Source organism: Actinia tenebrosa, unplaced genomic scaffold (assembly GCF_029948245.1).
Source record: "Actinia tenebrosa isolate PJP-AT-01 unplaced genomic scaffold, QUT_ActTen_1.0 PGA_scaffold4__44_contigs__length_22323623, whole genome shotgun sequence".
NCBI lineage: Eukaryota > Metazoa > Cnidaria > Anthozoa > Actiniaria > Actiniidae > Actinia > Actinia tenebrosa.
Window position 1 is genome coordinate 19,406,782 of NW_028292581.1, and position 27,507 is coordinate 19,434,288.

At 36.4% G+C, this 27,507-nt stretch overlaps 1 protein-coding gene and 1 pseudogene across 1 annotated transcript; one reads left to right on the plus strand and one right to left on the minus strand.

The window, feature by feature from the left end:
* On the minus strand, window positions 1–27,194 carry LOC116305645 (tyrosine-protein phosphatase non-receptor type 4). The gene is made up of 34 exons (XM_089036663.1): window positions 26,875–27,194; window positions 23,227–23,337; window positions 22,510–22,552; window positions 21,944–22,022; window positions 21,160–21,204; window positions 20,445–20,497; window positions 19,803–19,876; window positions 19,048–19,099; window positions 18,357–18,442; window positions 17,391–17,479; window positions 16,568–16,631; window positions 15,894–15,991; window positions 14,920–14,985; window positions 14,774–14,842; window positions 14,166–14,209; window positions 13,562–13,679; window positions 13,278–13,365; window positions 10,741–10,781; window positions 10,455–10,497; window positions 10,304–10,360; window positions 9,924–10,010; window positions 9,314–9,383; window positions 8,036–8,211; window positions 7,118–7,153; window positions 6,781–6,871; window positions 6,093–6,157; window positions 5,762–5,845; window positions 5,620–5,682; window positions 4,894–5,025; window positions 4,370–4,424; window positions 2,803–2,896; window positions 2,237–2,372; window positions 1,528–1,573; window positions 1–1,004 (listed from the first exon to the last, which is right to left on the minus strand). Exons 1-34 carry the CDS (start codon window positions 27,019–27,021, stop codon window positions 973–975), a joined length of 2,634 nt encoding a protein of 877 aa, XP_088892789.1. The 5' UTR covers window positions 27,022–27,194; the 3' UTR covers window positions 1–972.
* Window positions 2,891–4,122, plus strand: LOC116305647 (F-box only protein 36 pseudogene; annotated as a pseudogene).
* Window positions 27,195–27,507: the final 313 nt, after the last annotated feature.

Sequence of the window (27,507 nt, forward strand, 5' to 3'; positions counted from 1 at the left end):
TTTAACATAATGAACATCATCACTTTAATATGGTGATAGTTCTTAATGTATCCATCAAGTAAAGTAAGAGCCCTTTACAGTGACGAAAAGCTCCTATCAAGCCATGGTTTCTCTTAAAATCGACTGAAATCTTCGGTAGAAGCTGGGAATGATGAATGAAGACATCTTATCCTCCATGGTATTTTGGCAGAGGAAAATTATGGACCAGTGAAAAAGATCGTGTTGGGCTGCCCCGGTAATTTTCCCCTCATTTTAGTAGAAGCCTGAAGAAAACTCGAAGTTATCTGAAAAGCGAGCTAATTTGCGTACCTTCCCTTATTTTAGGACAAAAACTAAAAACGTCTGATCACGTTATAACACTAAAATAATTTTGTTCAACTTAGCGATAAAATGTTATTGTTTTCATTTCACGTTTACAAATGGTTGGGTAAACAAAAGCTACGATGCAATAATGTTTGATGAACATCAATACCCAAACTTCCAAACACACAATGATAATTGATCTTGAAACATCTGTGTTCGAATAACGCTTTTTATATCTTACACCTTCTCTTGTGTATATTCAAAATCTCTGCGTTAAGAAAGTCCACCATCGGCTGCGTAAGAGATGACATTGATTTTTCGACGAGATTTGACGCCCATCGTGGAAAACATTTAGCCTTTAATCAAGAGTACATTTGCTCAACCGAGAACCCATTGTTTGTTCCCTTAGGCAGTTTTAACTAAGCAGTTACCATTTACTCGACGATAAAATTATATCCTATCAGCGATGCCACAGGGCAAAGTTTGAATCCGACAGCGCTCCCAAAAGAACGTCATTCTTTGAGTTTATAAACCTCACTCTCGGACAAACCATGTGGGATTATTCTCACGCATGCGCTGTGTACGTAATTGTCGTATTCGATGGAGCCATGGATTTTACTTCTTGACGACTTGTCATTAGTATAAAAAGTCGAATTGATGTTGTTAATCTCAACTGATTGGTAACGGTCGCACAACTTCTTCTGCAAGGTACGAAGGAAAACGAGAAGATTAGAAACATACCGTTCATTTTTTACGACAACTGGGAGGCTGGTAGATTTGGGGGGGGGGGGGGGGGGGGGCGTAAAAAATATGGAATTTAAGGGGGTCAACCCAAAAATAATTAGCTAAATAGAAAATGTATAAATTTGTTTTATCTTGCTTAAAAAAATCAGGTTAGGAAAGGTTCATACATCTTTTTAATTCAATTCCTAAAATCACTCCATGCCCCTCCCCACCCCCATGTCTATAAAAAACGAACGGTCTCTGCTGAATCTAATAATAATAGTTAATAATAATAATAATAATAATAATAATAATAATATAGCTATAATGTACTCATTTAATATGAAAAAAATGAGACAAACTGCAAAGTAGTTACGAAATACCCAACATACACAACCAAGGATGTAATTTTTTACTATTTTTCCCGAGTTCCTAACCAGAATATTGAGAGCGACAGTTCCCATCAAATAGTAAACAAATACAACCATCACTAGAACTCACCGTCATAAGCTTTCAGTGTTGCGTCGCAGACGAACAAGAACTGTCCCTGTGGGAAGATAATTTTAAGTAATATTAAATCGGCGACAGACAGGCAAAAAAATAAATAAATAAATAAGTAGGTAAATAAATAAATAAATAACTAACTAACTAACTAACTAACTAACTAACTAACTAACTAACTAACTAACTAACTAACTAACTAACTAACTAACTAACTAAATAAATAACAAACAAATAATGGGATTAACAGTGGATTCCTCAGAGTGGCTCTTCTTCCACTGGATTCCAAATGGAATTTATAAGTTGATTTTTACGGAGGGAGGAAAACCGGAAAACCCGGAAAACCCTCAAAGCACAGGGGAGAACCAAAAAGCAACTCTACTTACGTACGACATCGAGTACGGCGGGACTCGGGTCGCATTGGTTAGAGGAGAGCGCTCTCACCGCTACAACACCCGTTCAAAAGTCATCGTGAATCTCGTGTGTCACAGAGATCCACGTCATCCCGACATGTATAACGCTGTCGTTTCGATTTCATTTTCATGCAAGACATCATTATCAAAGCAATATATAAACCTTTTCCTGAATAATGTCTTTGCTTTGATAATGGTGTCTTGCATGACATCAAATCAATCTTGTGTGACACATGTATCCCGTCACGTCATCCCGTCATGTAGCGGAGTAAACATGAAAGGCAGACAATATTTACCGGTGTTTGTATGAGTGATCCTCGCTGATCTCTCATTTTCCTGACTATTTCCAAGGGGTAAACCGGTTCGGCTCCTTCTATCATGGCAAATGCAGTTTCTATGAACATCAGAACTCCGGAACGACCAACACCGGCACTACAACGGATAAAATCAAACATCTTTAAAATGTTTTGAAAAAAAAAATTATATTATATTTAAAAAATTAAATTAAATTTTAAAATGTTTGAACATAATTTTCCTGAATTCTCTAAAATGACCACAGAAAATAGAGCCTGGACTTGATGTTTTTGTTCATCCTTGACCTGGAAGCTCCCTGGAAGCAATGTTTTTCACTCAAGTCTAGGTCACGTTCGATATTTTTTTACAGTTGCGAGGCTTTTGTGGCATGGACCACCACAATTTCCAACAACATAATCATACCCAAATTAGTATGATTTCCTGAAGTTTTTGATTGGTCAATAAAATAAAATAACCTTGATGTGTTGGCGATATTTATAATCTGTAAATATTTTATTAATTAGTAAACAATAAACAAAATTGATGAAAACTAAAATCAAATTAATACCTGCAATGGACTACTACGGGTGTACTTGTTCCCTCACGGTAGTGCCTTACACTGTGGACAAACTCGAGAAAATCTGTGGCATCCTCTGGTACATCTAAATCAACGAGAGAGAAAATATTTTAGCATTTTCCCAAGCGACAAAATTTAAATTAAGAAAGAAAAGAAAAGAAAAGAAAAGAAAAGAAAAGAAAAGAAAAGAAAAGAAAACTGGAAAAGAAAGAGAGAAAGAAAGAAAGAACGGAAGAAAGAAAAAAGGTATGGTAAACCAATTAACAATCTAGACTTTTAAGGTGCTTTTTGCATTAGAATATTATCATAATCATCTATATCATTTCAGTAAATTAAAATTTAGATACATATAAACTTTCAAACAAAAACTTAGATCTAATAGTTCAAAAGATCTTCCCTTCCCCTCCCCTCTCGAAAAGGTATTAGAAAAAGTAAGCGAAAAAACTGGTACGTGATAGGTTAACCTGGATCACGTGATCATGGCGAGTTTGTCTTTTTTTTTTTCGAGGAAGTTTTGCACTCACAAGTTTTTTGAGATTCAAAACAATTTTTTGCAGAAATATTCATTGAAAAAACCTTCCAAAATAACGAAATTGTGATAAATATGAGTAAAAGTTTGATTCACGTTGAAAAGGCAGCCCAAGCACCGCCGCCAAGCAAAGATTTTCATCAGTTAATCGTCACAGAGACTGAAGTAATATGGCGAACATGGCGGATTGCTTTGCGAAGAGAAGAAAGAGGAACCCCTCCAAGCCAAAAGAAAGTCCCTTGGTCTGACTTTGAACACGAAGAGCTCTTACAAAGCGATATAAACCGTGTATTTGGAGACGAAACGTTGAGGCTTGTCCATGGAATCGCATGTGGAGACTGGCTAGTACGATTGCCTCCTCGAGTTTTGATGAGAGTTGCTTCGTATTTGAACGTTGTTGACATAGTTCATCTTACAAGTCTTAACCGCTACATGAAGAATGTTTGCTCCTCTGATAATGTATGGAGAAGGATTGTACGTTCACATTGCGAGGAAGTTACAGAGGAAATGATAAATATGGCTAAAGAAGTTGGTTGGATGAAGGTTTTCTTCAAGCACAACATGCATCTTCGATATAAAGGCAAGGCACGAAGAAGAACATTTGACACTTAAAATGACGAAATTAAATTATGACTTTGAGCTACTTTCTCATTTTATTTTGTGCATTTTTCGACACGTAATTAGGAATCTCTGTTGTGTTTTGTTTTTGTACAATGAAGCGGTTTCGTGTTATAGAAAATTAACTAAGCTCATTAGACTTAGAAAACTTTATTACACTCTTGTCGAAGCAAAGTAAAAATAAATCAAAAATTATTAAGACTGCTTAAACGTCTTCTAACTTCTGCTATGGTTACCGAATGAAGTTCTGATTTATTAACTTTATTGATCAAATTTATTTATAACTTTAATATTATGAGACAAAAGCAGTTAACAAGGTTTTTGAACTGAATAAAAATCTGAAGAAGGAAAACAGAGATATTCCCTTTTATAAGCATTCTTGTTTTATAGCTACTGTAGTAAGATACTTACCATGATCCGGCCAAGCCAGGTATTGCAGTTGGACTATGACTCTGCTACGTAAACTCTGTCAGGCAGAATAAAAATACGCTTCAGTGTTTTAACAACTATGCGAACTATGTGAACTGTTCTTTTAACAAAAGGCGATAATATGGCTACGAAAGGTGCCCTTTCTAGTCTCAATCATACGAAATGGCTCAAATTTTATCGATACCCTGAAACAACATTTGGGCTAATCAAATTCAGGGCACGGCTTATTCAAAGCGGATTGAACCTTAAAACAACCTCTAGGCCCTCTGGGCTGATCCAAGCATGGGCACGGCTAAGAGACCTAGCAAACTAGTACTTTGTTCAGATGTTAGTGATGATGTTCAAGAAATCTAACCCGAGACCCCAGAGGTTATAGGAGAGTTCACTACCGCTACACGACCGTTGATTCCCACTCTAAAACAAATCACTATGTACTAGGGTATAATTAGCAGTATAGGTCTCATATATTATTGGGAAAATACAGCACAGATGGCTAAAGCACTTACTTTATTATTTGTGACATACATCTCTCGGTAGACGTAAGACGGAGAGAAATCTCTTATTTTAGTGCAGACTACTTCAAGGTTACCAAATGTCCACGTATCGTCTCCCTCTGGCCAATACTGATGACATTTCACCTAGAAGGAAAAAATGAAATGAATGGAAGAAAGAAATATTTGCCTCCTACCCCTCTGGATTTCATTTGATTTTGCTGACTTGATATCTCATTTAAAAAAAACTTGTCATCGCTTATCACCACCGCAAGTACAGCTGCAGTGGCGCAGCTCACGGGGTCGAACTGAAAGCAAGTGAAGGCGCCTCTGAGGCAGCCGCTATACAAGTCCATGAATGACCCCGGAGCACAGTTCTAACCAGTTTGAATTAGTTAGGGTTGATTTGAGGGAAGGGAGGAAAAACCGGAGGACCGGAAAAACCCTCGGAGTCAGAATGAGAGCCAACCAACTCAGCTCACATGGAGTGACTGGGATTCGAACCCCGGACCACAGAGGTGAGCCAGGCGAGCGTTTTACCACCACGCCATCCTAACTCCCCATAAAGGGTGGTCAAAGCCCGTTTAGGCATTATAGTTCTTTATCATAATTATCATCGTGTTGTCAATGATGCCGAGGATAAAGATGAAGTCGACGACAACGACGATGATTATCACAAATTAAACAAAATGTGACCAGCACGCCTTTCATTAGGATATTCACTGTAGCACATCATCTTACCCGTCCTCTTTCCATCGTAGTCGTCAACATGATCACTAACGTCGATTCTTTTTCCCAAACCATCTGAAGCAGATCAAATCATACGAGGTTTAATCAATTTTTACGGTAAACAAATGGATCTATTTGATGGCTTTTATTTTACCTGCCAAAAATCACCACAAGTTTTTTCTAGCGGACCTTGTGCTGCAATGTATGTTAAGACGATGTGCCGGGATGGGATTTCCATCTGAAAGAAGAAGAATAGGGAGAAAGATCAATGAAAGCAACGAACGACAAAAATAACTGACGAACAAACCAAAACCAACTAAATAAAAACCAATAAATAAATACATAAATAAATAAATAGATAAAAAGATAAATAGATAAATAAATAAATAAATAAATAATAAATAAATAATAAATAAAAATAATAAATAAATAAATAAATAAATAAATAAATAAATAAATAAATAAATAAATAAAACTTAACATACATTGACATAGTTAGCATTAATGTAATCACTGTTTCCTTTGAGGAGCTTCACACGAGTATCATCGTCTGCAAAAACAACAAACACAAATATAACTTCAAAATAACAATTGGTCTGGGGGAAAAATTCAGCTTTGCAGTGGCGTTGCTATGGTTTCAGAGTTTGGACGCACGCGTTAGTTTAGCGCAAAAGTTCCCGCCAAATCCACAGGAACTCTGTTATTACTAACCATCGATAAACCATTTAGCCGTACAGAGCTTTCAGTTATTCTGATATGGAACACATTTTCGTGTCAAAGGAAAATAAGAATAGCTTTTGAAGGGGGTCGAACGCGAGTGTCCATAACAGCGGGCTATACGTATTAAGCAGATTCAAAAAGTCAATGCATACTGTAAAAATCCCAAAACATTTTTTTCCCCCGAGCTTTACATGAAGTTTATTTTCTTCACATCAAACTTAATCTTTTTAAATTCATCAAAATAAGTAAAACAAATTTCAAAATAAATTTGACGTCACATTCGGAAAATAAGGCATTGTGGGATTTATTAAAAGAGACTCAGAAATGTTCGACTGCGCACTTGTGTGTCAGCTGGCACCGCGTATCCTATACCACATGTACCACAAGACAGATCTGATATGACAACCCGATTGATTATGAACCACTAGAGATAACAAAGATAGCAGTGCTCACATGGGAGGATGTCCCGATATCTGTTCTTTGGGAGGTTCTCTGGTTTGCGTGCTTCGTCCATTGACATTCCTGGCTTTTTTCGATAAAGTTCCTAAAATAAAAGTGAAGAGATTTGGTTTGTGGTTGAGGAACGAGAAAGCCAAGAAGGATAAATATACAGAACTATAACAGGAAAGTCAGATTATTGGTAGTCTCAAGCGCAGACTGGATATTTTGTTCTACTCAAATGTAAAGGAGTTGCATAACTGTGAATCTGATCTTGTCTATGTCGTAATTATGTAATATAAATGCTTGCGTCGCTTGTCTTTGGAAAACCAGGAGTAAAAGTGAAACTTACTTGGAAGTAAACCAGTAAATCTCCACTGTCTAGATTCTGAAAACGGGGAAAAAACAAAAACAATGGGATGAGCAATTTATTTATTTACAGAGAGTTTGGGCCACACTCCACTGATTCAATCCAATCACCAATAAAATCGTAATTGATTACTGGTTTGTTATCGTAGCGCCTTTGCAACGATGACATATAATGTGTGTATCATCTCGCGTTGGTCATATACAAAGTTATCGTTCAGTTTGGATTCTTAGAGGATTAAGAAAACCACAAAATCGTGTCGAGATTAGCTGAGATTAGCTTTTTCTGTCACAAGCGTGGGAGGCGATAGTCAGGGGAGAAAGCGTTGCGTGACGACACTGAAAGCGGATGTGGGGGAGACTAGGGAGGCAATGGGGAAAGCACAATTGCTCGATCGTTACGTCATCGCAGCACGACGACGTTCGTGCTATTTAACAAAATATGTTTCATTAGCATCCATTGTTACCGTACCAAGATGGTCATGTTTTTGTCCTTTGACTGTCTTGGAAGTGCTTGCAACCCATCAATAAGCGGATAATTTCAAAAAATCTCGAAATGGGAAACAACTCAGCCGAAAAAAAGTCGTTTTTGATTTGTTTTTGATTCTATTGACGTTTGACGTGATTTCTTTTCCTCTATACGTCGAGGCAGTTTGTTCTCGTTACCCTACTCCCCAGGCATCTTATCATCTCTTTTGGGCTACCTGTGTAATTTGGCCTAGAAAAACTACCCTTTTTCTCCCTTCTCATTTACCATCTTCCGTCGTCTTCCATAGGAAGCCCAGAGAAGTAAACGTATAACAGAAACACGTGTCCAGCTAAAGTATTAGTTACAGTACCAGAGGCAGATCTCTTACTCAAGAGGATTAGTGTGAGAGTACTACGCAGAGTATTGTATACAGACCTCTCTTAGTTGTTCTATCGAGACTCGAAGCGCCTCTTCATCTCGGGCTTCGGCCTTTTCTTTTTTAGCAATAATGATATCTTGTTCGTGTTTTCGTTCATTTTCAATATATTGCTCGGGTGACAAAACGTGAGTAGGTGAATCGTTGATGGATCTTGGTCCTTGAGAAGCGAACACTGAGGACAACAATACAAAACGAAACGTTTTCTTTAATTATCCGAAAATATCCATCACACAATGTTATATTTTGAATGCCTATGTTACTGGACTAGAGAAGTTTTCGTATGACTGTGAAACTCACGGCACGAACACGGTCGTGACACAGCAAGGGAAACGCCAGACCAATCACATTGCTAAAGAATTTACTCTCCCGTCCAATCAAATGCCTGAAATACGGCTAACACGGCGCGGACACGGTCACGCAAAGGTTACGGCACTTTCAGTCCAATCACATTGCGCGAGAAAAAAATCAGCCAATTAAGATTCTAGATAGCATTCATGGTCAAGGCACGGCACGTTTACGGCACATTTCACAGTCATGCGAAAACTGCTCTGGTGATCATCTACTTTACGGGGAAAAAACTGATGGCTATTTCTCATTTTGGCAATGATTTGTCGAATTACCAACGAGGTTTTGACGAGTTTGCTCATGGTAAAACCAATAGTAAATCACAGTGCGTGGAGTCAGAGTGGAAAGAGCCACTGGATTATCCTATTTGATTTCATTTCATTTTAAAAATGTAACGGTTCAGTTAAATAAAGTAATGTTGCCAGGATGAGTAGACAAGTTGGAATAAACATCCAGCGGATCTGAGAGAAAATGATAGCCAATCAGAATCAAGGAAATTTGCAAAACTGTGGTGTTACTCTTCCTCTTGAAATCATGGATTTCCAGGCCATCAAATGAAAACAAAAACAAAAACCAAAAAAAAACCAAAACAAAAACAAAAAAGAAAAAAACGTCACTTATAAGAGGGTGATGACAGTAACACGCATAACTGAATTCTATATTTTTATTACAACGGTGGACAGGTTTTGATTTTTCGCTGGTCAATTTTCACAGGCTTCATGACACCTCAGTTTTGCAGTGACGTTCTTCCTACGTCACTATTTTAGATCAGCTGGGTGACCAATCTCGTACCCCGAGCCTGCGTTTCTTCTGGCCTGCGGCGAAGAACAAGTTTCTCTAGTATTTCGCCGCAGGCCAGAAGGAGCGCAGGCTCTTGGTATGGGATTGCTGGATGACCGAATTCTGTGCGCACCGTAAAAGTCACTTACCATTTGGTCGTATGGTTAGTATTAGCGTTTGATTTTTACAGCAACTAATACTTCGTATCAACTCTACAATCTGCAAAGAATAACAGTTTATTTTATGAGATATGACCACAGACTCATTTGCACAGGCTTAGTCTCGTTTATAAGTCAGCTATTTACAGATAACATTAAAAGACCTTGGGATTTCAAATTATTGGTATTTTTCAAGATGTACATTTTTACGATACAGCTGACGTTTGTGAACGATTTAGGCTGCGTTCATGAGGTATGGCAGATTGGAGGGGGGGGCAGGTGAAATCTTTAAATGACAAAAAAAAAAATTAAGACCCCCTACCCCCTGAACCCCGGGCAATCTCTCATAGCTTCTTCTAAAAATTTTGAATCCCCCCAAATTCTCTGAAAAAAATATTTCAACCCCCCCCCCCCCCCACCCAATTTACTGATAAAAATTTTTCCGATCGCCCCTCTGCCTCTGCCATACATTATGAACGCAGCCTTACTTTCAAGTGAGGCTAAGCCTGTGCATTTTACTATTTTAGCCATAAAACACAGAGGTATTTACGGAATGAGAAAAGTACTATTAGTATGATATCAATCATATATTAATACGTACCTCTAAATGCGCCAAACCCTTCATTGACTGGCCGTTTATATAGACAATTTCATCTCCTTCTTGGAGCTGTGGCACGCATAGATCAGCCTGGGAGATTTTATATAAGACAGTGCTAGATGAGTTTAAAGTGGATTTGACTGATTATTTAATGGAGTCTCTTACTTGAATTGAAATTAGTACACTGAAGAAGGGTTCACCATAACGTTGTTTCGGGGATAGGATAGGATAGGATAGGATGGGATGGGAGGGGATGGGAGGGGAAGGGAAGGGAAGGGAAGGGAAGGGAAGGGAAGGGAAGGGAAGGGAAGGGAAGGGAAGGGAAGGGGAGGGAAGGGAAGGGAAGGGAAGGAAAAACAAAGTAACAAAGAATATTTCCATACCGGTGTCGAAGGAGCTATCTTGGAAACGATTACTGGAAGTTCGATATCAGAGCCACCCTGAAAATAAAATGTTAGTAGGAAAAAGTCAGAAATTAGAAAACTACCAGTTATACTGATACTAGTGCTAGTGTCACCACCACACAGTACTTACCTGAACATTAAAACCAAACCGTCCCTTGTCATCAGGATCCATTCTACGATACGAGAAAAGTAACATTGGTAACAAGATAACGAATTGAATGAAAATGATGGGATGGATGGATGGATGGATGGGATGGGATGGGATGAGATGGAAGGATGGATGGATGGATGGATGGATGTGATGGACAGATGGATGAATGGATAAAAGGATAGATGGTCGGACGTACGGACGGATAAATGGATCGGTAAAATCAAGCGAGCAAGCAATTGTCTAAGCAAATAATTTTCTCCCTTACTTAACAGTCATTAACCCTTCCTGCGGTGTTGTTCCGTTTCCCTGAAAGAAATAAAAAAAACAGTCTTCAAAACCAGGATCAAGCTCTAAGACAGAGTATCAAGATAGTAAAGAGACAGCCTGTCTAACTAATGTTCTCCCGCAATACGACAAGGAACCTGTTCATGAGGCAGTCCATACCAAATAGAATGGAAGATGGCAGCCAACGAGTTAATCTTTTTTCGCTGCAATGGCAGCCTGCGAAACGTCCCTCCGAACCACTGAACCCGCCGCTACGCAGGCTATGCTTTAGGCCTCGTCCACACGTATCCGGAAATTTTTGTATCCGCAATTTTTTTTTTTTTTTTTTTTGCGGATACGGGTTGCGTCCACACGTGTCCGTAAATTTTTGTATCCGTATCCGGAAATTTTCGAATACGGTCTCCAGAGTGGAAACTTTTGAATACGCTCCGAATACGGATACGTGTGGACGGTCGTATCCGCAAACTTTCGAATACGATGACGTAAACACGATTTTGCGCATGCTCAATAAACATGCTTAATAATAAAACTATCCGTCAAATGGACGGATCTTGAAATTTCCGGATACGTGTGGACAGTGAAAACGATTCGAAAACGATTAGAATACACTACGTGTGGACGCGAACATTTTCGTATCCGCAAAAACAAATTTGACTGAAAATGAGTGTTATTTCGTTAGATCCATTTTACCAAGGAAACATTTTCTAGACCTCATGATCTCACAAAGTAAACAGAGGCAGGATTTAGAAAAAAATTGAAAGAAAGGAAACCAAGAAAGGAAACCAAGATGAAAGATGAAGGAGAAGATATCCAGTATTTGATAGATACTAGATGCACAGTATTAAGGCATGGCGGTTGGACAGCTCAATTCTACTGGACGTACATCAGAAGTTATTTATGAATGTAAGGAAAACCAGTGTGGTACTAGCATCAGTATTGAGTATGAGACGAGAAATATTACGTACCACTTTAGTTTCATCTTCATCACATTCATCGGAGTTCTTACTGTCCAGTGAGTCACTAGAACGACCTGTCTTTTGCTAGAAGAATTGAAGGTTTATCAACGAAAAGAAAAGTTGCTTTCTTGTTTCTTCGTTGACGACATAGTCGCCATGTTCCGTATGTATGGAAAGGCGAAGTGAGAAAATAAGACTGTTTTGAAAGTACGGTTGAGTGGTGATGTTACAAAGCAAAAAAAGCAAGGATGTTTCCTTCTGTCTTTGTGGACGAGATAATCGCAATGTTCCGTATGGATAGAAAGGCGAAGTGAGAAAACTGATAAGACTGTTTTGAAAGTACGGTTGAGTGGTGATGTTACGAGGCAAAAAAGCAAGGATGTTTTCTTCTGTCTTTGTGGACGAGATAATCGCAATGTTTCGTATGGATAGAAAGGTAAAGTGAGCAAATCACAGTAAAACTGTTTTGAAAGTACGGTTCAGAGACAGAGAGGTGTTATAAAGCGAAAAAATAGCATGTTTTCATCTTTCTCAGTGTACGAGATAGCTGTTATGATTCGTATGGATTTAAAAGCGAATTCAGCAAGTAAAACTTAGAGGTGAGATGAGAGGTGATGCTAGAGTGAATTTTTTTCGAACAAGCTCATATTGAAGTTCCTAGTATATACGAAACACAATTTTTCAAAGCAAAGTTTGGTTACATTTCCAGGTTGTTATAAGTAAAGAGACAAGCCATGCAAAGAAAACAGAAAAGCTGGTTAAGTTAGCGACTCAAACGTACATCCTTACTGACAAGGTAAATTAGAAGAAAGGTTAGGCGAAGTTTAATCGAATAAAAGAAAAAGCATTCAACAATTCTCTTATGTGTAAAAAAATCAGTATCTATCAGAAAATTCGCTCCATATTCATTACTAGTTGACAAATGAGGTAATGGCCAACATGAGTTGAGCAAGGTAAATGACGTATTTGTATAGAATGCAAATGTAAATATGACCCCAACTTCATTATTAGAATATTTTAGATTCATATTTTAAGTAATAATTTCAAATTATAGATTAAGATTGATTTTAACCAATTCAGAAAGATTAAGATAAATATGTTAAATTCCTGTGAAATTATAAGAATATAAATATGCGGGAGAAAACACGTACAAATCTTCGTATACTTTTGATGTAAGACTGCAAGACTGCTAAATGTATAGAAACCCCCTTTTCCCGGAGCCTCGCTCTGCAGGCATAATCTTAGCTTTCCAGGTGATCTGAGAATTTTTTTAGCCAATCAGAATCAAGAAAATGTGCAACACTGAGGTGTCACTGTTCCTCTTGAAATTTTGGATTTCCAGGCCACCAAATGAAAAAAATAACGTTAATGAGTGCTTGATAACAGTGACCACATTATTCAATATTTCTATATCAGTGGCAAGCATGTTTATATCTTTCACTGGTCAATATTTGAAAGCTTCATGAGTGTCTTACCAGTCCCCTCGTCCCCTCTAAAAATCATCCTCTCCATTACAGCACAGGAAGCCCATTAAAAAGTAATTTATGTATGTCATTCTTACATGGTTATCTTGTGCTACAGAAGGCTTGGCGATTGATCCAACGTTACCACTTGTGCTATTCGATCTCCTGAAGTTTACTTTATCGAGTCTTGAGGACAGAAAAAAACATGTTGGTCATCATAGGGGAAGCACGGGTGGCGTAACGGTGAGAGCGCTCGCCTCTCACCAAGGCAACCCGGATTCAAATGTCGAACTTCACGTAAGAGCCCCTTACGGGCAGGGTTGACGTAAAATATAAATATATGTGTCTAAATGCTGAGCGATACTAAAGAATCATTTCTTACTTGTCAGTGCTGTTTGGGGCAGACGAGTAGTGGAATTTCGGCGCATGCTTCTCGTTGAATAATGAAGGGTCTTTTTCGAACTCACGATCAAGATCGAGTCTCCGTAGGCTTCGGGACCCTACAAGCAACAAGGATGAAAATATTATGCATCAGTCTGATTATACTTGTGCCGCTATTTTCAGGTCATGATGAATGTCACAAAGCTAATGGTTGGACCACTCAGCCGCGAAGTGAATTCGCTTTGTTCGTCTCCTTTTTTGTCACATTTAAAACGATGCTTTAATAATGTATGCACAAATATATTTATTATAGTATAATATTGCTATGGTACGATACGACTACTAGCCGAATGAATTTGCATATCGGAATTCGTATTTGAATAGGATTCCCCTTGCACGAAGATACTACCAAGTTAATGCCATACAGCACTGCTGGAGATTAATTTGGATGGTATTTTAGTAGTCTTCTCTGCAGCCGTCATTAGTTTCGGTCCCAGATCCTCACGGGCCCTCACCGAAACTAATGACGGTTGTGAAGGAAACTAGTGTTTTAGGGGCAGGCAGGAAGATGAATAAGAGAAGATGAACAGTTTAACAGCACTTACATGTACCTGAGTCACTTCGCTTGGAGTATCTTCTACTTAGGGTTCTGAAAAAGAACAGTGGTCACTTAGTTAGCATGGGTTAATTAGCAAGGTTGAGGAAAAACTGGTTCGAGTTGGTAATGCAGTGCATCGTGGGACTGTTTTAGGGAACATATTTCCAAGATGGCGTCTATTTCGCCCTTAAAACACTTCACCGTGATGTTTTTTTAGAATTTTGGTTGGGGGATTTGTTTCTCACGCAATGTGATTGGTCTGGAATGCCGTGACGTTTGCGTGACCGTGTCTGCGTCGTGTTCATGCCGTGTTTTGGTATTTCATTAAATGGAGATTAAATTCTCGTGTTATGTGATCTGGCGTATGCCTTGCCGTGTCACGACCGTGTTCGTGCCGTGAGCTTTTCACAGTCATACGAAAACTTCTCTCTCCTTGGCATGCATGTGACGTCATAAGCGCCATTTTGGTTGACTTTGATAAAATATTTGGTCTTGGTGTCCTTTGCCATGTCAACCAACATGGCGGGCCACGTCTTTTGTCCTTTTATTCTCAATGGAAGGGATGCATGCCATCGATTAACTAATCATTTGCTTCATTGAAGTTGGAAATGTTACCTTACGATCTTTGGCTCAGGTCGTACGTGATTCCGACTTTCTTCTATCGCTTGGTACTCTGTTTTACCCCTGAACAGTGCAATAACTGATGTTAAAAACCTTGTATTCAAAAACGCTTTACCGGTGATAAATGACAAAGTTCTTACTTGAATCTGTATTTAGAGCCCATTCTGAATAACCTCCTGTTGTTGGTTGGCTTCGGACAATGGGTCCTAGGAAAAGATGTAAAACATGTTTACTAAGGTTTTCAATATTCTGCGAACTCTATAGTTACAAGCTACACGCTGAAACGTGGTTTTCTTGGAAATTCGTTTGCTAATGATAAGAAAAGAGCGGGAATTTTCACTTCTAACAATATGTACACGCGTCTACAGGAAGAACCGAAAAGAGCGGGAAAAGTGGATTACATCAATCGGAAGACTGAATTTTCCGGAACTTTTCGATCGGAATGACATATACCATTTGTTTTTTCCAACAGGAATTTCCGTTTTTTTTCCGGGTTAAATGGTAAGCAACCCTTGCCTATATTCCTTAGTGCTGCATGTCGCTCGGTGATTGGTTCAGAGGAAAGGCAATTGCAAGTCACCGCGATTAATTTCACGTGTTATAGAAAATGTCCAATCGTTACAGTATGATGTGAACGGTTTGATATAAAAAAAATTGAACAAATAAATAAAAAAAAGCAAAGCAAGCACACAAAAAATAAAACATAAAGATAAAAAAAAGTAAACGCAACACAAAAAACAATATCAAACAAAGCAAGCAACAGGTAACAAACAAACAAAAAGAGGAAAATTAAGAAAGTAAAAACAAACAATTTACATACAAACAAAAATCAGCAAGCCAAACACAGGAACAAACAAACAAAACAAACAAAGTAGACTAGCAAACAAGACAAGCTTACTACTGTAACAAACCAAATATATATAAAGTAAACAGGAAAACAAACAAGTATGATAAAATAGCAAACAGGCAACACTGCAAGCAAGGAAACAAATAAGCAAATCAACGAATAAACAAACAAATAAACAAACAGACAGACAATTAAACAAACAGACAGACAGACAAATAAACAAACAAACGAACAAACAGGCAAATAAACAAACGAAGCATCTCTTACCTGTAAAACGAATGGTACTCCACACAGGTTTTCCACATGTTCTTAGTCGCTCTGTACGTCGGCATCTGGAAAGCTATAACATTATCTTTCCATTCGTTCTGCAAGAGATGTCAGATAAAAAGAATTAGAGGCCAAGAAAAGCATGCGACGTTTCTCGACACGAGGAAATCAAAGGATGAGGGAAGGTACGGTTATCATTGGGGGAGAGCTGGGGAATTCTCAGTAAATTAAGGGGGGAGGGCTGGGGAATTCATAGTAAATTTTAAAAAGTGGTTGTAGCCCTCCCCTTTTCACTCATTAAGAACTTTCTATTAAGTCAACAAGAAAACCGCCTCCCGTCTCTCCTCACGTCTTAAAATAACTGAGGAGAAGGTGCTACCCTTGTACTAATTACATCTGAAAATGGTTAGACCTTCACGTGGCTCGGATGATCACGTTAATGGCGGTCCCGTCCCTAATTAACCAGAGACGTTAACAGAGGACCACGAGTTTATCAGTTGAATTACTGTCAAGTGTTATCCTCTATAAACAAAGTTTATTAAACAGCTTTCGACAAAATAAAAAGGTTTGAGCCTCCCCAAATGTTAATTTACTGTTGATCTTTCTCTCTGAAGCCCTCCCCCCTCAATAAAAAAAGCAGAAAGATCGAACAGACCTATATATACAATACTTACCCAATCGGGACGAATTTGGATGTAAAATCGTTTTCTTTTGAAGCAAACCTTGATAATTTTTGACCTGATAAAGAATGGCTGATATCATTAAATGTAAAAAATCCAATTGATTTTCAATTTCACGGATGGATTTGAAATGGTTTACGAGGCAGATTATATCTTTTTACAATGATTTGCGACATGGGTTCAAGCTGTCATGGCGGATACACAGCCGAAAACGTGAGGATTTAGAATTAGTCCTATTGCGTTGTTTTTGTTATTAAAGCTTCAAAACTGTTGTTTCGGGCCCTCTGAACAAATCAGTTAAAGGGGCACTTAGATGAAAATGGATAAAAATTTGAAATGACTTTAAACTTAATTAAACGTATCTGTATGGCCCCAATCGTAGCCAAGCAACATATTTTCTTCACAGTAAAATGTCTCAGATAAAAATTATCAATTTTATTTAGTATATAAATTGTGAGTAAACGACGTCATTTAATCAAAATTTCTCAATCTGCAAGTGGCTCCCAGGCGAAAATTTTCACTAATCTGGTTTACATAATCATAATTGAGTCATATTATCCTCAAATACTTCAATTATTCGGACTTTGAAAAATTGGGGCGTTTTCATCCAAGTGCCCCCTTAAGGCACACATACCAAAAGAAAAAAAAGGTAAAAAAAGGTTTCAAGAACGAAAGGTATTGATGGACGCGCTGTCTATGCATAAAATTAATAATGACTTTCAGTTGAAGGAACCTAGAACCAGCTTGCAATAGATATTCCCACAGCCCAAATGAAACCATTTCCCATTAGGAATACTAATACCTAAGACTGACTTACCAAGGGAAAAAATTGATTTTACATTTATTGTGATAGACAGTCAGCCCGAGAGCCGAAACACCAATGAATAGTTCAGTACCCTGATTGTCCTGGTTAAGGAATGAAATCAGTGGTTAATATAACTGCACTAAGACGTTCAGCTGGCTTTACTTCCTGCTTCCCCTTACTTTCCTGCTATAAAGTCTCCTCCTCCCCAACTCGTAGCCCTTGTCCTTTGACCTGACTCACTCCTGAGCCCCCTCCTTCCCTATGAGTGCCCTCTCCTGCTACAGAGTTCCCCTCCTCCACCACTCTTAGCCCTTGCCCTCTGACCTGACTCACTCCTCATAAGCCCCCTCCTTCGCTATGAGTACCCTCTCCTGCTACAGAGTCCCCCTCCTCCACCACTCTTAGCCCTTGTCCTTTGACCTGACTCACTCCTCATAAGCCCCCTCCTTTCCTATGAGTACCCTCTCCTGCTATAGAGCCCCCCTCCTCCACCACTCTTAGCCCTTGTCCTTTGACCTGACTCACTCCTCATAAGCCCCCTCTTTCCCTATGAGTGCCCTGTCCAGATATAGAGTCCCCCCCATCCACCATTCCTAGCCCTTGCCCTCTGACCTGACTCACTCTTTATGAGACACCTCCCTGCCCAAGAGTTCCCATTTCTGCTATAGAGTCCCCCTCCTCCACCACTTCTAACCCTTGCCCTTTGACCTGACTCACTCTTTATGAGACACCTCCCTGCCCAAGAGTTCCCATTTCTGCTATAGAGTCCCCCTCCTCCACCACTCCTAGCCCTTGCCCTTTGACCTGACTCACCCTTCATGAGACACCACCCTGCCCAAGAGTTCCCTTTTCTGCTATAGATTCCCCCTCCTCCACCACTCCTAGCCCTTGCCCTTTGATCTGACTCACCGTTCATGAGACACCTCCCTGCCCAAGAGTTCCCTTTTCTGCTATAGAGTAGAACTGTATAGAACTAACCTGTGCACAGTGTAAGTTAACTCCGTAAAGATCTAGATTCTTTGCTACTTCAAGAAAATTAAATTCAGCATCAGCTGGAGTTTGCCCTCTATAATAAGAACAAAAACATGTAACTCTGCCAAAAAGTGGGAATTTTATACTAGTCTTTTAAGAATGGACACTCACATTAAACCTTAATCACCTATGCAATTACATCAATTACTTCCTAGGGTGCAATCACGACTCGAAACAACAATGAAGCAGCAGCCATGTTGGTTGATCTAACAAGACAAGCTTATTGTCAACCAACATAGTGGCTATATTAGGTAGCATTACCCCAAGAATATGTAAAATCACAATCATCATTAATTTTCATTACAGGATAACCATCATCATCACTATTATCACCAAATAGAAATTATGCTGTTGCTAAATGAGGGTTCTACAGTACAACGAGGCTGGGATAACATGCTGCTTATATTACTATCGTGTTGAAATACATGTACCTGTCATTAAGGTAAGCATGGTCTCTTTAGTTAAGTTTAAGGTCCAAAAAGCATTGAATATTTTTTGAGGGAGGTCAAAGTGAAATCTCCACCCAACCTAGACCAGGACTTAACAGCCTCCTAATGCTTACATGTGTATACACTGTACAATGCAACAGCAATAATATTAGAAAGATAACGAATGAATGATAAAAAAGTGGTAAGACTTACACAGTGATGTTTATGGAATTCACTAGCTCTCTCTTCAAAGTCGTCAGTCTGTAACATCAAAATGTATAACTCATTAGTAACGAGAAATGTCTGGAATGACGGGCAGGGCAGGACAGACAGGATGTCTGGAGGAAATAATGTTGTGGTTTGTTCATTTCCTTCAAACTTGATGGGAAATAAAGATATAGTTTTTGGGCAACAATTGTTGGTAATTACTAATCAGATTTCATTCATTAAATGACAACTTAAAAACTACTTGAAAGACAGGCTACATGATATTCTTAATCTTAGTCTGACATTACCCAGCTATAGTAATGTGAGATTCATTAACAAAACCTTCACATTTTATTGAACCCTGGAACATCCTCTGGGCTTATCAGAGTCAGGGCATGGCTAATTCACAGATAGAATCCTAAAACATTAGCTCTGAGCTAATCTAAGTCATGGTTTATTCTTATTCAAATTGCATCTGTACTAAGAATTAATGTAACAAACTAATAAATGTTCAATCAGTCGAGTTTTGTTTTGTTTTTCAATAATATTGCCTATTAATAGCTAAAAACAAATTGCATCTGTACTAAAAATTACATGTAACGTAACAAACTAATCTCTATCCAAACTTATCCTAAGAATGCTACAAAAAAACACAAAACACAACTTGCCTGAACATTGCAGCATGAGTAATAAAGTCTATGAATGTGACAACTCACGATTATTGTGATAAGATCTGAGGGTTAAAATTGCACTCTACCTGGTCAGGAATGAATCTGAACTCCCCCACATAGCCATCAAGATGAAGCTTTGGATCATAATCACCAAGCTCAGCTGGAACAATAAAAGATACATCAAATAAATGATATTTTCCTTCTAATTAATCCATCCATCCATACTTTCATTTATTACTTTATCCATCCATCCATCCCTTCATTTACTCATTCATCCATTTACGTCTATCCATTCCAGTGGACTACACTGTAAACTAGCAGTTACTGTATATAGCTAAGTGTAAAGTATCTTAAGTCGTTTTATGAGGGCAGCACTTGATAAACAGTAGGTAACAAACATATGGCTCCCATTACTATACCAGATTGGAATTTAGAAGTATAAAAATAACCATAAATCATGTGTAATTTTATAAAAGTACACTGTAATGTATAACTTACAGACGTAATCAATATTTTATTTTAAGACATTGTAAATGAAATATATTTTATATTTTATATTAGCACTATATTGCATATACATTATAGACATATCTTATTCATATTCCATCATAATTTCACTTAATTTATTTTCTTATTTATTTTATTTTATTTTGTGGCAGTACCTGCAAATTAGCAAAAATATCTTTATATTGAGCTAAGTGTATTGTATTTTATTGCAATACATGTACCTTGAAGTATATATGAAGCCAATTCTGCTGCAGTATCATAAAAGCAGGGTAACCTGAGAAGTACATGTAAATCCTATATCAGATAAGGCATTGTATATCATCAAATATCTACCAATTTATTCATGAAAGCAGATATGAATCTTAACCCACAACATACCACCAGTACAAAAAATGTACCGTAGCTTGAACCGTAATCTAGGAAACATTTTAAAGAAAACATGACATTCATGAAGCTGTGAGCTATGACAACCAAACATGTACAGTATCAATTATTGTTTTAATGATATCTCTGTCACTTAAAAAGTATGTGAAGTATATACGTATAGGAAACCACAAGGCGAACTTAATATCAAATGAAAATTTAACTGAGTCCTGGAACTAAGTGGCTGGTACATGTACATAGAAGAGATAACTAGCTTAAAACTAGTGTGGGTTGCGTGCATCGGTGTTTCTAATGAAGCAGTAATGATAAAAGGGTAAATTTTTACACCGTGAAAAGATGAAAAATTTACTGTCATTTCGGATGCTAGTCCTTCGACGCTAAGTTTTTTCAGTTTTTTCATCTTTTCACGGTGTAAAAATTTACCCTTGTATATCATAGCTGGTACATAGGTTAATTCACCTGATGTCTGATCATAAATGATACATCATACGACATTAAATTTCCTGCATGTATTCAATTAAATATGATAATAAGAAGAATTGTTTATTTTACCTCCCAGTGAGTAGGTCTCTTTTGATTTGCTGATAAAAATAATATCTACAACAAAAAATATTGAAAATTAATTCATGTGCTTCATTTCATCATACCGTACAGTATGTATCATACTATGCACATGACATTTATTAAATAATGAAATTACTTTAATCCTTAAATTATTTACAAATCAAATTTCATATATAATAATCGTATAGAATTTAATAATTAACGATTATAATAAGATACAAGATGATAAACAATATAAAAAATTGATAACTGGAAATCCATCTAAGCACAGAAGAGAACCAACGAGTCAAGGAATTGATCTGGATGCCCTTGAGTCAATATGTCAATTTATTTTATACTTGCTGACTAGTTATTTATTATTATTAATTTTCCATATCTTGTAATGCCCCATATAACCCTCTGGCTTGGGCCTCATCAATCATTGTATTACATACATAGAGGATATTACATGGGCACGAGGAGATACGAATTTTATCTTCAAGTGTTGAAAAGATCTTTCACGAGTGAGCGTAGCGAAGCGGCCATGTAATATTCTGTTTATTATATAATTATCAATGAACTATGTTTTGGCTTTTTCAGCCAATTCTTTCCATGTATTTTTGAATAGCCATCGCAATGGTGTTATTTTCACACGTGAAAATAACATGTTATTTTCACGTGTGAAGATATCAATTTTTCGAAATAGAGAAAAATAGATATTTCATCGGTAATTATATAATAAACTATTTTCTTACATTGTTGAATAAAATGAATTGAATTGATTTATTATTACCTTGTGAGATCCTCAGTCAGTTTTGCAGGGTCTGACACAAAAAACCTTACACCATAATAGAAAATATAAGGAGGTGGGCCTAAAGAGAGAAAAAGAAAAAAAGTCACGATAACGAATGTAACGAGTGCTCGACACTAAAGGAGATGTTATGCGAGATGATTTTTAGTGCTACAATATTGCGTTAAAAGTTGGCCTCAAGTAACATTGTGCGCAAGACAACACAAAACAGATAGCGTCAATAATTTGACTCTTGAAGATCGTTAATGCAACATGTTGCAGCAACGAAATACCATTAATTAAAATATATAAACCACACACCATATTTTCGTGGTACAAAAAACAATATATTTTCAAGTGTTCAACATTATTGAGATACTAGAATGTGATTGGCTAATTTGTGGAAACTTTCTTTGGGCACAGTAGACTAAACAAAAAATACCAAATACATGAATAAAAGATTGTCCAAAAAATTCATGGCCATGCAAAACTACGTACACTGTAGCTTAATTTGGTCAAAACAGGTTTTAAAATTTTATGGGAGTTTAATTGACATTAATTTTATCTACCTTTTCGTTGCTTTCTTATCAATTTTTCTTCTCTTAACCAAACCTGAAGCAATATATTACGGGTATAAAGTAAGAACGAGTAGGGGTCAACCATTACTTAGTACAATTTTTTAACAACAAGAAGTCTGTGACTGTACACATATGTAAGTCTAGCATATTCAAGTTAGAACAAATTCTTATAATGATTACGGTACATCCTTAAAAAATAAAAATGTAATACAAATTATTAAATTATATAAAAATTATTACTAAAACAAGTTAAAATTTATTTTTGAACTTTTGCATTTTTTCATTTTGACATAAATTTATGTCGAGCAACAAATATTTCTCATGGTGTAGCATTTCATGATGGAGGTAAATTCATGTTGAGCAACTAGTCTAGCATTTTATGATGGACATAAATTTATGTCCAGTGACAAATATTTCTCATGGTGTAGCATTTCATGATGGACGTAAATTCATGTCGAGCAACTAGTCTAGCATTTTATGATGGACATAAATTTATGTCCAGTGACAAATATTTCTCATGGTAATTAGGATATCACGTACTATGGACATAAACTCATGTCAAGTGACACTGTGTATTACTACTTTGAAATCCAACCAACAAACTGTCCAAAAAATAAACATTTTCATCATAAATAAGAAAGAAGTGCAAAATTGTAAATAACTTTTAACTTGTTTAATAGTTATTGCTAATGGCAAATATTATCTTACCAAGTTGTCAGGTGAGTCTGGAGCAAAATAGTGGAGACCAAAGAATTCTCTTTCTTGTAAATCTAAGTGGTTGAATACTTCATTCAACAAGACTTCTCCTTTAGAATCTTTCTGCTCAAAATAAACAAAAGGAAGTAAAAAAAAAAAAGATAAAAATGTGTGTGTAATCTAATGTTTTATTCAATATTGTATGTTAGAGCTCTTTCCAATTCCTCACATTGAATCATAGTTTTGTAAGGGTCTTGGAGGACATCAATCAAAGCGTTCTCAAACATTAACCGAAAAAATTTTTTTTGAAAGGCAGTTAACATGCCTATGGAATTGTCATGGAAACGCTGTGATTGAAAATCTGCCAAAAACTACCCTAAGGGGGGGTTCCTTGATTACAGACTCATTTGCACAGGGTTAGCCTCGTATCAGTGTTTAAATATTCACAAATACCAACTGAAAAGTAAAGAATGCACAACTTCAACAATACAAACATTTTGAAACTCGACAGACCTTGACTGGAACACGTGAATATTCTTCACAAACTCAAGGCTAAGCCTGTGCTAATGAGTCTGTGATCAAGAAACACAGCGGTAATTTGGAATTCAAAACGGGTCTATTTCATGCAAACTAAGACATATCCTAAAGTGACTACACATGCATTGTATATAATCAGTGAGCTTCAGCATAATTTCAATCCAACACTGTTTGATGAAAATAAGACAAAAGACGAAATCTTCAGACAATAGCTAATACAGATAAGAAGAAATGACTCAATGAGTTTTGCATAACAATAGCACTATCTAGAGACGTCAGAAAAACACAATATAGGAATCACAGCGGATGAACAATGTCATTATAGGGTTAGCATATATCAATACAAAGTCTTGATGGCCAATAAAAAAAAATATATATATATATATCCATTAATATATTTATAATCCTATTGTAAAAAGCATTGAAATTTTATAATTATTTGTTTTTAAGAAATAAATACTATTATTATTATTATTATTATTATCATTATTATTATTATTATTATCATCATTACTATCCTAGTTGTCAAAGATTTTTTTCATTATACAATGTATAAGCAAATTATTTGGAAGTCTATGTTTGTGTTAGATAAATTATTATAAATATTATTTAAGTTTCATAGATTTACCAAACAGGAAAGCAATGTGAATAGGTTTAATGTCATATGAGGTTTAATTTCTTATACTCTTCTGATATATAATTAATGCAATTACATATATATTAATTATTAAACATATTATATGAACCCCTTCAATTATATGCATGACAAGAAAAGTACAGTTTTAAATTAATGTACATAAAACATGTTTTACGCAGAATTCTTAACACATTAAAGATTAATCGAATTTTGTCTGAAGGAATTTTGTACCATATTGTAAGACTATAGATTGAAATCAGGAAAATTGTTTTACAGAAATGGCAATTATTTAGTTTTGGGTCTTCTTACAGGATAAATAAAGTTCAAATCAAAGAGTACATAATAAAATGATTATTCTGTTTGCAATCACAGCTTACAAAATCTTAAAATCAGTTACACACAGTGGTTAATAAAATTAAATGTACATATATTTCATAAACATATATTTCGATACCTTTGAAAAAAATAATTGATTATCATCATAATTCTCAACAGATATCATATACATACAATTTAATTCACTATCATAAATAAACTGTGTTTTAATTAGGAAAACTAAAGGAAAATATTTTTTACTATGTTATGAATAAGTGATTCTAATTACTTAACATGTGAAACAAAAACTACTTGTTCATGTATAATATAGTCAATATATAGAAACAAAGAAAGACAATACAATAAGATCTAGTAACCACTATTAATCTAGAATGATTTTATTTAACCTGTGAATAAATAGTACGTATAATATATAGTTAGAAGTAGACTCTAAACCTATTGTTTTCCGTTGTTTTTTATCAACTATAGTACTAAATAAATAGTTTTTTTCACAGGTTGAATAAAGATCGCTCTACTATTTTACAGGTTCTATATAGAAACTAGAAATATCAAGCATTGTACAATTTCTAAAGGCTATTAACTACAATCATAGAATTAAAATATATGTGTAACAAAGATTTTGTTATATAATTAACAGATAAAGTAAAGTATATATATCTACTAGCAGATTGCTGGCTTTAATAAATTGAGAGATTCAATGTGAAAGAAATCAAAAATAAAAATGTGGGAGTGTCTAGAATATAGTGTAAGGAGTAAAACCACAACAATTAACAGGAATTTGCAATTCAGGAAATTACGTTACAAACAGTTTTCATTGACTGTCCAATAAGAGTGGTAAAAATTCTATTTTCAGAATGAAAATTAAAATCAAAAAAGAGGAAATTACTAACTGTAATAGAAATGGAATATTTGAAAAATTAATTTGTCGAGTTTTAGTAAGATTTGGTAAGTTTAGTTTAGTATTTGGGTTTATGTGTAATAGCAAATTATGAAGAATAAGACTTATGTGAACGAAAGCCACAGTCTGATTACACATTGTTGATACGTTGACATTGACAGCTCAATGGTTTATCAAAAATGGATAAAACTCTTTATGCCATTTAACAAGCTATAACTAAAATCTCAACCAAAATCCTTTGACATCATAAAGGAAATAGCTTTTCTGGTTTTTGAAGGTGAGAAAAAGAAGCGTATAAAATCACTGAGGCAAGCCTTTTTGGGCATAACTTGTACACCTTAGTTGTAAAAAATTAAACTTAAACGATTAGTATTAGGTGTTTCCCCGATTTTTTTAAGGAGAAGATTATATGGTCAGATAAGAGGAATACGTGTACGGGTTACGTTTCAATGAAATGCCAAATATCTTAACAAATGACTATCAAACGTCCATGAGGCGAAAGCTTCCAAAAGCCATAACGATATGGTGAGTGCAACAAGACAACAGCTTGCACAGCTTTACGTCCCACAAGGACTTCAGTCCAAAGGAATCCTCCTGATTTTAAAATTACAATATTCCTTAGCATTATTATTTGGTTGCAATGGTGTTTTTCGTAAAAATAATTTCTGGAAACGCTTCAATTCATGTACCCATATCAAATATTTTCAATCGACTGCAGTACAAAAATACAGACAGCTCTAACACTTGTAAGCTATAATATTTGACTTCAGACAAATCTCCTTCAATCAGGCCGTTATGTGTTACTTGGAAGTGTAAAAAATAAATTTGCCGGTTATCGCAAAGCTAAAATAATTAGAATAAACATCTGAGAAGGAAGACACACAGGGCGACAACAAGACCATTTTGAGACCTCCACGAACGTCTACAAATTTGTCACGAACGTCGAACCTTCATCCTGTTTTAAAATATCTTTTACGTAAAGCGACGGGAACTTTTTCCATTTAATTAAGCCAATTTTGCGCTAAATATCTCTTATGGTCTTTCAAAAACCTACAACAAGGTCTAACTGAGCTGTTTTAGGAGACCAAATACTATATTTCGTACAACAACTGGGTTGTAATATTATAATATAATGCAAGTCAATACTTTGTCAAGACCAAAGGCACTGTATACTATTAAGACTTGTTCTCGCACACAGAATTCAAAAATAAATCAGAATTTTTAAGGCTCTTATCGACGTATTCATACTTACATCTAGATCAATGATGAACTCTGAGTCATCTAGCAGCTCTACAACACAGCGAATCATCTGTGGATTGGAGTTGCCCGTCCTCGCTATCTCCGAACCTCGAACACTATACATTCCACTTTGAGAAACAGGCCGAAATTTTCTCGACATTTTGAGCTCTAGGGCATCAAAATTCCTCGGGAATGAAGTTTATAGGAAGGTCTCCCTTATGATTGAGAGGTAAGAAAGCGTCTTAGACCATGGATTGTTGAATTTTTCGTCTCCCGTGATCTCGTATTGTTTTGGTGCAACTCAAAAGAGCGATTGATGGTAAAGATTTCAAGCACGGCGAAATGATGAACATTCTGTCACGTGGGGTGGGGGGAAGGGGAAGGGAAGTTTGGTCACAGCCGTTTTCCGATCCGCAAATGCCAAAGAATTTTTGGCATACTTTAAATTTAAATAACCCACGTTCTTGCCCTGGATCTTCAGTAAGGTTGCCTACACGTACTTTTAAAATTATTGTGGAGGATCCCGATAAACTGACCTTGGTATTTATTACGTTATGGGATACCTGTGGTAAATCACCATAGCGATATTCAGAAAAAATCGGAACGGCTTAAAAATATTTTACGTCAGTTTGAGAAAACACGACGA